This window comes from Lactuca virosa, chromosome 8 (genome assembly GCF_052849685.1).
Source record: "Lactuca virosa cultivar CGN04683 chromosome 8, Lactuca_virosa_CGN04683_v6, whole genome shotgun sequence".
Classification (NCBI taxonomy): domain Eukaryota; kingdom Viridiplantae; phylum Streptophyta; class Magnoliopsida; order Asterales; family Asteraceae; genus Lactuca; species Lactuca virosa.
This window is the reverse complement of record NC_136433.1, coordinates 335,494,878-335,505,158: the sequence shown is the minus strand read 5'-3', so window position 1 is coordinate 335,505,158 and position 10,281 is coordinate 335,494,878. Positions and strand designations below refer to the sequence as shown.

General features: G+C 39.3%; 1 protein-coding gene across 4 annotated transcripts; it reads right to left on the bottom strand.

Moving 5' to 3' along the window:
- Positions 1–266: 266 nt before the first annotated feature.
- On the bottom strand, positions 267–4,763 carry LOC145132067 (uncharacterized). Of its 4 annotated transcripts, none has more exons than XM_079066714.1 (6): positions 4,503–4,763; positions 3,844–3,911; positions 2,291–3,755; positions 920–2,200; positions 770–812; positions 267–686 (listed from the first exon to the last, which is right to left on the bottom strand). In XM_079066714.1, the coding sequence occupies exons 1-6, from the start codon at positions 4,624–4,626 to the stop codon at positions 536–538; spliced, it is 3,132 nt and encodes a 1,043-aa protein (XP_078922840.1). In that variant the 5' UTR covers positions 4,627–4,763; the 3' UTR covers positions 267–535. The 4 variants fall into 4 exon arrangements, with proteins under 4 accessions (XP_078922840.1, XP_078922839.1, XP_078922838.1 ...); XM_079066713.1 differs by having other exon boundaries at positions 770–815; positions 4,503–4,761; XM_079066712.1 differs by having other exon boundaries at positions 267–692; positions 4,503–4,761.
- Positions 4,764–10,281: the final 5,518 nt, after the last annotated feature.

Here is a 10,281-nt window from a genome sequence, read left to right as displayed (position 1 = left end):
TCAGCGGGGGATTAAAAGAAACAACCACAAAGTAAATAATACTTGTTTTCTAAAAAATATTTGAAAGGACTATGACGACAGAAGAACAAAAAGGGGAGTTTAAAAAAAATTATAAGATTCAAGTATTTTTACATTAAAATCATGTCTCTTTCAAACCAATTTATGTTTAAAAAAAAATAATAATAAATAAAAACTATTTTATCTGTTTAACCTAAATGGGTTTAAATGAGACATGATGCTAATGTTGCCTTGGACTGGATCTGATATCAAAGTAACAAAGGGAACAAAAATTATTATTTTTTGTCCCACTCAAAATGGTCAAACAAGGACTCACCCTTGATCCCTGGTATTTGCAAAAGACATAAATGCCCCCGTCCTCATCCTCGTAAATATTAATAGACAGTAACCAAAAACAAATCAAAATTAAACCTATGTCCAAGAGAAATAGGAAGTAAAAACCACACCTAAAAAGTTGTTCAATTATAAAAGTAGCCTTCCTTCCTAACCAAAACTTGAGACAAAAATGCCCCTAAATTTATCTCTTAGCCACGGGTTGACTTTCTGGAACAAAGTCAACAGGCTCGCTTTCTGTATCATTGACCTGTGACTGTGATGCAGCAGTGACTCTGGCTTTCTTGTATCTACTTGAACTTTTCAAAAGCTCAGCCATTGATATGTTCTTCAGCCTGCTCCTATCATATTATACAAGTTCAAAATGACCATTTTACCCTTAAACATACATACAACAAGCAAGAAATGGGAAACTTACTGTGAGTTCATGTTGTTGTTTCCACCACCTTCATTTCTTTTCACTTCTGATACAAATTCAAAATAAATGATTATAAAAAGAAATAAAAATCAATGCTGCTTTATGTGGCATAAATTAAAATTAGTGAAGAAAATAAATAAATCCAATTACCATATCTTCTGGAGTCAATGCTGGAATCACTTTCCCCTGATGATGATGGATTTCTTGATGGAGTTCGTGTGCTGGAATCTGAATTTATGATTGCATTATCATCAGCAGAACTATCATCACTGTTATCCCCAAATATTGTTCCAGGTGTACTCAACACACTCTTGACACCTGGCACATTTTTCTTCAAGTTTTTAACTTGAGTAGTTGGTTGCTGTTTTGTATTCTTTTTTTGACTTTTCAAAGACCTGCCAAATGATTCTGATTCTGAGCTTGAGTCTGATTCACTAAATGGTTGTGGTTTCTTAATCTTTGTTGTCGTTTTTTGGGTTTTTGCTTTAGTAACATTAGGGGCATTTTGGTCTTTTGCCACACCTCCATCTGTAGAAGCTTCTGGAATCTTCTTTGAGGACAAGGCTTTGTTGTTTTCATTTCTTGAAAGAGATTGAATCGTACCATCATCTTTTTGTTGGGTTTTTACTTTAGTAACATTAGGGGCATTTTGGTCTTTTGCCACACCTCCATCTGTAGAAGCTTCTGGAATCTTCTTTGAGGACGAGACTTTGTTCGCATTACCATTTTGTTCTTTTGATTTCCTTTTTGGTTTCTTCTCCTTCACAGACAATTTAGTGTCTTTCCCATTTTCAACATTGTCAAGAGGAGTAGTTTTATTAGGTGAAAAGTAGTCCATGAAGTCGATTTCATGAGATCCTTCCTTTGGGATACCAACATCAGAATTTACATTATTGCCCTTGGGAGCTTGAGATACAGTCACATTCTTCGAGGTCTCTTGAGGAATTTCAGCACCTGATTTCTTGTTTCTCTTTTTCCTTTTCCTTTTGATAGTCTGTGCATCATCCATTTTCTCATTTTGCTTTTCTGAAATCTCTGCATTCAGTTGACTAGTTTTTGAAATTTCAGCATCTTTATCAACATGCAAAGCATCTATTGCTGTTTCTTTCCTTTCAGAAGGAATAACTTCATCCTTTTTTGAAGATTTCCCAACATCTTTTTTCTTGATTCTGATTTCCTTTCTTGATTTTTCTTTTTGCATTGTTTCAGTTGCTTCTGCAATCTTCACCTCTTTCACAATCTGATCATCAACTTTAAGAGAATCATCCATTGATGTTTTCTCTGAAACTTCACTCTTTTCATCACTAATTATGTTAGCCTTATCATTGTTTTGTTCATCAATGGTTTTCTCATCAAAGACTGGAGTAGGAACAGTTGAAGAAATGTCAGCAACAAGATCATCAGCATGGTCATCTTCAACAGTTACTCCTTCTGAAAAGACATGTAACTTAGTCAGCTACAAAATATTGAGAAAATTAAAGCTATATGGATATAATAAAGGCATCATATGTATGTACTTACTCATTGATGATGAAGGTATTTCATTCCCAATATCAGCCTCTTCAACAAGTTCATTGCATTTCTCCTTCTGAGAAGTCTCTTGCTGAATATTCTTTTCCACAGCCATTGCAACATCATGAATAACTTCACTTGCTTCTGTGTTTTTCTGATGATGTGTCTCCTCTCCAACATTTTCTACACTCAAAGGGGCAACAATGGCAACTTTTAGAGCAGAAATTTTACCTTTTCTAGTTCTTTTTGGTTTCTTCTGACTGACTGATGTGGTTCTTGTATGTTCATCATTCATAGCTTTGGTTACTACATCATCTAAAGCTGCATCTTTACTTTTTGATTGATTATTCTGTTCCACAACCATTGGAACATCAGGAAGAACTTCACTTGCTTCTGTATTTTTCTGATGTGTCTCCTCTTCAACAGCTTCTACACTCAAAGGGACAACAATCGCTACTTGATCATTAGCAGAGGTTTTACCTTTTCTAGCTCTTTTTGGCTTCTTTTGATTGACAGATGTGGTTCTTGTATGTTCATTATTCATAGCTTTGTTTACAACACCATCCAAATCTGCATCTTTACTTTTTGACTGGAAAATCATATCTTGTTGAATATTCTTTTCCATAACCATTGGAGCATCAGGAATAACTTCACTTGCTTCTGTGTTCTTTTCAGGATGTGTCGCCTCTCCAACATCTTCTACACTCAAAGGGGCAACAATGGCTACTTGATCATGAGCAGAGATTTTACCTTTTCTAGTTCTTTTTGGCTTCTTCTGACTCACCGATGTGGTTCTTGTATGTTTATCATTCATAGCTTTGTTTACAACACCATCCAAAGCTGCATCTTTACTTTTTGATTTATATTCAATGGAGTTCTCATCGTTTATGCTTGTTCCCATGTTCTTTACCTTGTCAGAATCATTTGTTACAACTCTATTCTCTTCTAGAGCTTTTGCATCCCCTTCTGTCCTCTGAGTCTTACGTCTTTTCATCACAGAAGCTTCCTCATTATGCACTTCACGTATCCTTTTCTTGGATTTTATCTCCTTATCAACAACAGTATATAACTTCTCTGTTACTTTAGGATCCAACTGCTGCTCTAAACTTGGTTCAAGATTAGATGACCTATCTTCCTCGATGTTCTTTGAAGCTTTTTTACAGGAACCATCAGAAGTAGGGAGTTTCTGATTCACAAAGGGTACAAAAATCTTGGGATGCTTTGATGGTGATCCATGGATGAGAGACAGCTTTGAAGGTCCCTCTGCTTGAGTTTGACTATCATGTGTATCAATCGAACAACCCTCTTTTACCCAAGGCAAGGCTAGTTGATCCCCTGGTTTTTGTTGAATGCCATCACATTGCTCTAAGTGAGAAGCATCTACTGAGAGAAACCAGTTCTTTTGACTATCTTTAAATGCACTCTTAACAAGCATAGAGTCTGATAAGTGATAATAGTTTCCTCTACGTTTTACCTGCCACAAAAAAAAGAGAAAGTTTGAAGGATAAAAAGCTAGAAAAAAAGATTGATAATCTTTACACAAGGTTATAGGAAGAAAATACCTTCAAACAATGGATTTTAATATCTCCAATGGCAGGAAAGCACTCACGATGTTCTAACATAATTTTCCCTGCACAAAAAACCATGATAAACGTTTTGATAAGAATCAAAATCTGCATTTAATGGGTATTCAGTATCCCTACCAACACACCAACAGATATTCTGTAAAATGAGCTTAAACCTACTCTGCTACTTTCATGTTGTTGGAACCCTAACACTACTAAAGGGTATTGGTTTGCACTACCCTGATTCATACATCCTAAGATACCCCTGTTACATAATACACAGATGCCAAACTAATCTTATATGGAACAACAGATTTGTAATGCAAAATAGGATTTGTTGCACCACATAAGCAAAAGTAATGCTGATATTAGCAGTTACAAAATTCAATTCCGTCACCCATTGGTTCTCAAAAATCGTGAAATTCACATCAACTTTTAAATCTGAGCAATATACCATTACATGCAGACTGGAAGCTAAGCTCTGTTCATGGAACCTTACACACACACACAGAGTATAAGTTACAAACCAAAATAGTGATGTTCCTTCTCTACCGAAGACAAATATGAAAATGAAGTTAGGTTAAACTCAAAGACAAAATGTGTTCATAAACCGTATTACACGATATATATTAGGGTAAACCGGTTACGAATATTACCTTTAAGATCGGAAACAGTGTCGGAATCAGACACGATAGTAGCTAGATGAGTGTCGAGGCTGGTGTCGACGAAAATCGTTTTCTGATTCCCTTCTTCGTCACCAAGGCCATTCTCCGGCTCCATTTTTGGGTGTATTTAGAGGTTTTTCAGAATGGAGAGGGGGAAGCGACTATTCTTCAACAGTGACACACCATATTTGTAGGGTTTAAGGACTGCGCACAATTAGGATTTTGGTAATTTGGTTTCCCGCAAAAGAAATTATGTTTTTTTCTAAATTTTGTATTATTTTTGTTTTCTTTATAATAATTGATTGATGCAGCCATAATTATTTATCTTGCATATATGTAGAAATGTTTCCCTTCTAATTTGTTTGGCTCATACGTGATAGGTTATCGTAAGACTAAGGTGAACGTTGTTAAATTAAACGTCCATCAAAGTACTATCGAATACACATCAGGGGTGTGTATGACTCCACTAGGTACCATGGGGACTATAGTGAACCATGTGTTTTGATCCAAAAAGATTTCAAAGTTCACCTAGTTTTAGAGTGTCGAGCATACACTAAGTGTGGATTATTATGAGTTTCAACCACATAACTTGGATTGGCTTTTTTGTATTTAACTAGTGTATGTTACAAACACATTTGGTTCATTCGGCATTCTTCTAGTCTTGCTTTAGATGACTTTGTTCTTTGTCGAAATATTTATTGGATAAAGAATTTACTAAAACATGACCATCGATCCACTTTTTATTAAAATATGAGGGGTTTCTTTTCTTTTCTTTTTTTTTTTTGAAATAAAGAAGTTTAGGTTTAAAGTTTAAACCCAGAAAAACATAAAATATTAAGGTTGCGTTTAGTTACGGTAAAACAATTTTCCTTTTCCGTTTTTAATTTTCATAAAAATGAAATAAATTTTTATTTTCAGTTTTCATTATAAAATTTAGAAAACGCATTTAGTTAAAATTTATTTACTTTTCATTTTCGGTTTTAGATAAAATAGAAAACGTGTTTAGATGTATATTTTTCAATAGGTTTTCATTTTTAGAAAATGATGGTGGTGGTAGGGTGGGAGGGGGTGGTAGCGGCGGTAGCGGCGGTGGTGGGGGTGGGGGTGGGGGTGGGGGTGGCGGCGGTTGATGAGGTGGCAGTTGTGGTACCGATGATGGTGGCGGTGGTGGGGTAAAAGTGGGGTGGTGGTGGTGGTGATGATGGTGGTGATGGTTGTGGTAGTGGTGACAACGACGGCGGTAGTGGTGATGGGTGTAACATCTAGTTCCAGACTTCCAGGTAAGCATTTTTGTTGGGCTATCAGTTAACTTTTAAGGATTTAGTCTTAGTCACGACGTGAGCACTTGTGTGTGTAACACTCAAAAATCATAATAAATTAGAATTTTTAAAATCAACCATTCATCAACATTGTTTACAAAAATAATAATTATTTCAAAAACATTATTTCAAATCAGAGTTTTCCCCAAGACCCAGTGACATAAAACAGGAAGCTATGTACGATCACGCATTTGCCTTTCCACGATCCTCTAAAGTACTTGAAACGATAAACTAAAAACAGTAAGCCAAAGCTTAGTGAGTTCCCCCAAAGTACCAGCACACCACATAGTTAGTTAGTCATAAAGTTTCCAACTTTATGACTTTGCATGCCTAATAAGTGCGTAATACACAAAATCCCAACTTCTTAACACCTTAAGACCCTCTAGAGCATGCATGGGGAAAACTAAGCATCAAGACCACGTTTTTATGACTCAAGACCCCTCATTAGGTCTAAAAGGATGACTTATTTGGTTAAGAGCATGTTATGCTCAAGAATCACCATATTTGGGACCAAAAATGCCCTAAATGAAGAAATGGCTAGATCTACACAATAAGGTGATTAAGCTAGAAGCTTTTTACCTCCTAGAGGTTGCTAGCAAGTGGAGAATCCCAGATCCAAGCTCCAAAGTCCTTCTACCAACTTCTTCTTCTTGAAGAACACCACCAAGGCACACAAATTTATGGAATGAGGAATGAGGTGATAATGATGCTTATATATGGACCAAACCCTAAAAATTAGGGTTTGAGGATTCTTCACGTACGCCCTGCGTACGCGGTGTACGCTTAGGGTACTAAGGTCCGCCCTAGTACGCCCAGAATACTAGATCTTTGGCCAAAATCACCAAAATGCCACTATGGGCCATTCTTGCAATCTTTCTCAAGCCCAATGGTCAAAATGCAATATTCCTTCATGCATAGGGTTAAAATTGAAATTACCCCAACATTGGAATGTTACAATTCTCCCCCACTTGAACTAGATTTTGTCCTCGAAGTCAGCTGATACGAATAACTCAGGATAATACTCTCGCATCTCCACCCGGCTCCCAGGTCAACTCGGAGCCTCTCTGATGTTGCTACTGAAGTGTATCACACCCTTCCAGGGTGAGACCTTCAGTAGTACCATATTGCCGACCTGGAATTCCAACTATGATCGACACCGGTCGGTATAACTCTTTTGCCGACTCTGAGCTGTCTGCAATCTATGCCTGATCTGTTGGATGAGATCTGTAGTATGGAGGACCACCTCAGTCATCCCAATGACTTTGTGACCAACCTCCCCCCAACAGACTGGGGTACGACATCTCCAACCATACAAAAGCTGGAAGGGCGATGCACCAATGTTGGAGAGATAGTTGTTGTTGTAGGAGAACTCCGCAAGAGGTTTTTAGGAGACCCAACTCCCACCAAAATCTATGGCACAAGCCTGTAACATATCCCCAAGTGTCTGGATGGTTCGCTCACTCTGGCCATCAGTCTGCAGATGATAAGCAGTGCTGAAATGTAGTCTCGTACCCAGTTCCTTGTGGAACTTCTGCCAGAAACGTGAAGTAAACCAAACATCTCGATATGAAATAATGGAAATAGAAACCCCATGACGAGAAACAATCTCTCGTACATAAACATCAGCCAACTTCTCGGCCGAGGAGCTCTCCCGGATGGCCAAAAAGTGGTCACTCTAGGTTAATCGATCCACGATGACCCAGATAGCATCAAATCCCTTGGCAATCTTTGGTAGCTTGGTGATAAAATCCATGGTGATCTATTCCCACTTCCACATGGGAACCTCCAAAGGCTGCAGCTTGTCATGCGGCCTCTGATGCTCGGCCTTGACCATCCTCCAGGTCAAGTACCTCTCAACGTATCAGACTATCTCCCTCTTCATACATGGCCACCGGTAACTTAGTCTCAAATCCCGATGTGTCTTGGTGCCTCCTGGGTGTATCGAACAGCGAGACTTATGTGCCTCCTCCAGAACTATCTGCCTGACTCCTCCAGAAACCGGAACCCAAACCCGAACACACCGGGTTAACAGTCCCTGACTATCTGTGACAAATTTCTCGATCTCACCCCTGATCCTCTCCTGTTTCCAATTCTCCTTCTAGTTGTGCCCCTCTGATCAAATCCAAAAGTGGAGAATCAATGGATATCCTCATACACATATCCCCAGTTAAAGTTCCAACCGACTTGCGGCTCAAAGCATCCGCAAACACATTTGTTTTACCCGGATGGTAAAGAATCTCGCAGTTATAATCCTTAACCACATCAAACCACCTACGTTGCCTCATGTTCAGGTTCGACTGGTCCATAAGATATCTCAAACTTGTGTGATCTGTGTAAATAGTACACCGGACCCCATACAAGTAGTGCCGCCAAATCTTGAGAGCAAACACTACTGCCCCAACTCCAGATCATAAGTAGTCTATCGTGCCTCATGCGGCTTCGGCTGCCAAGAAGCATATGCAACCACTCACCCCGTCTGCATAAGAACAGCCCCAAACCAGTGATGGATGCATCATAAAATACAACGAAATCCTCAACACCCTCCAGAAGGGTCAATACTGGGGATCGCATAATCTCTGCCGCAGTGTCTCAAACGCAGTTTGCTGCTTAGGGCCCCATCGGAAATCCACGCCCTTCCTCGTCAGACGAGTGAGGGTACAACAATCTTGGAAAAATCATGGATAAATCTCCGATAATATTCGGCTAAGCCCAAGAAACTCCTAATCTCTAAGGGAGACTTCGGAACCTCCCACTGCATCACAGCCTCAATCTTTACCGAATCAACCAAAATCCCATTCTAGTTAACGAGATGCCCCAGGAACTAGACCTCTTGTAACCAAAACTTACACTTGGAGAACTTGGCATATGATCTGACCTTGGTTTCTCTCTGCTCGAACTTCGGTATGGATTTCTTCGCTGCTCCTGCAAGGTCACAGTAAAAAGATAGCCGTCAGCCGTTTCCCGGGAGGAGCTCCCGGAAAGACGCTCCGACGGTCAAGTTAGTTGGGTATTCTAGGGTTTGGTGTATTTTACTTGGAGAAGATTGCTTACCTGTCGGGACTCTAAGGATAGCCTTTTATATTAGGCGCTCCTGATCATCCATACGGGACAGGGTCGTCAGAGCCGACAGCGTCAGGAGCGATGATTAGAGGATCGTGCTCGTCTATTTGTCAGAGCGTTGTGATTGGTTCTGGTGGTAATGCCCTGAACATTTGCTTTGTTGCTTGATCGTTACATTTGTCTCAGAGCGGAAGTCGCCCTAAGCGGGGGCGATCCTTTCTATGGGAGCGCCCTGCTCTCAGGGGTTCCGGCGGGCGCTAAGCTCCGCTGGGTCTGTCCTGTTGGGCACGCTATGCCTTGAGGTGTTCTGTCGCGGCCGGGTGCGGTTCTTTTCGTGCTCGCTAGGGCACGTTATCAAGTCCCATAGTCCAGTAGCCGTAGTGTTTCTACGCTAGCGACGGTGTTCTGGACTCAAATACTACTCTGTATACGTGTCCGTTTCTGGTTTATCCGCCGTTTCGATTTTAATGGCGACATGACCGCTCATCATGGCTGTCAGTTACGTCACTATGTCAGGGATTTTAAACATCCTGCCTTTCCTTCTCTTTATAAGGATGCTTAGCACCTTCTTTTCACGCTATCTTTCCTCCCTTCCTTTTATTCTTCTTGTTGGGTTTTAAGCACTATAACACTCATATGGTACACATGCAACCCTAGATGCTTTGGATCTATGTTTTCTCTACTTGTACATGCAATTTCAAATTTACCAAAGCATACATCCTAACTATCATACAATAGAGGATATACAATATAGAACTCATAGTTAGATGAATACCTCTTGATGTAGTTGTAGTTCTTGGCCTTAGAAAGCTTTAGCACCTCAAGTGTGATGCCTCTAATATGTCACAAACACCAAATGCAAGAGGAGGCTTGAGAAAATAGGCTAGTTAGCTCAAAATCGATTATCACTCTCTTAGAATGAATGGGCAACCGATTTTGGCTCTAGCGGATTGCTTTTATAGTGTTACAAAGGCTAGGGTTTCATCCATGCAAACCCTAATGCACCATGAACATTCATATTACTTAGGCTCCATGGGTTAAACCTCCATGGACTTTCATATTGGTTTAGCCCATCCTAATTAACCATGGATCATTGGCCCACACTATAAGAATCATTGATTTACTTAATCAGTCTCCGTATATTTAATTAGTCTCTTTTGATCACTAAATTAATTCCAAATTAATTCTTGATCAATACTAATTAAATAATATGATTTCTCAATTAATATATTATACTTATAATATATTAATAAATCACAAATAACCTTATTCTCAAAAGTCCATCCTATCAAACTGTACTGGTAATGGCAACCCAAAAGGACCATGCCACAATCGGGTCAAGTACATCCCAGTTATAGTTATGGGCTTAGACACTTAATCCAACAGTCTCC

What these genes read in the sequence shown, in the direction of transcription:
- LOC145132067 (XM_079066711.1), bottom strand. Translation starts at nt 4,626, where the DNA reads ATGGAGCCGGAGAATGGCCTTGGTGACGAAGAAGGGAATCAGAAAACG. An exon ending in CACTGTTTCCGATCTTAAAG is followed by an intron (nt 3,912 to 4,502) that starts GTAATATTCGTA and finishes TTTTTTGTGCAG; the next exon opens with GGAAAATTATGTTAGAACAT. An exon ending in AACAACAACATGAACTCACA is followed by an intron (nt 693 to 769) that starts GTAAGTTTCCCA and finishes ATAATATGATAG; the next exon opens with GAGCAGGCTGAAGAACATAT.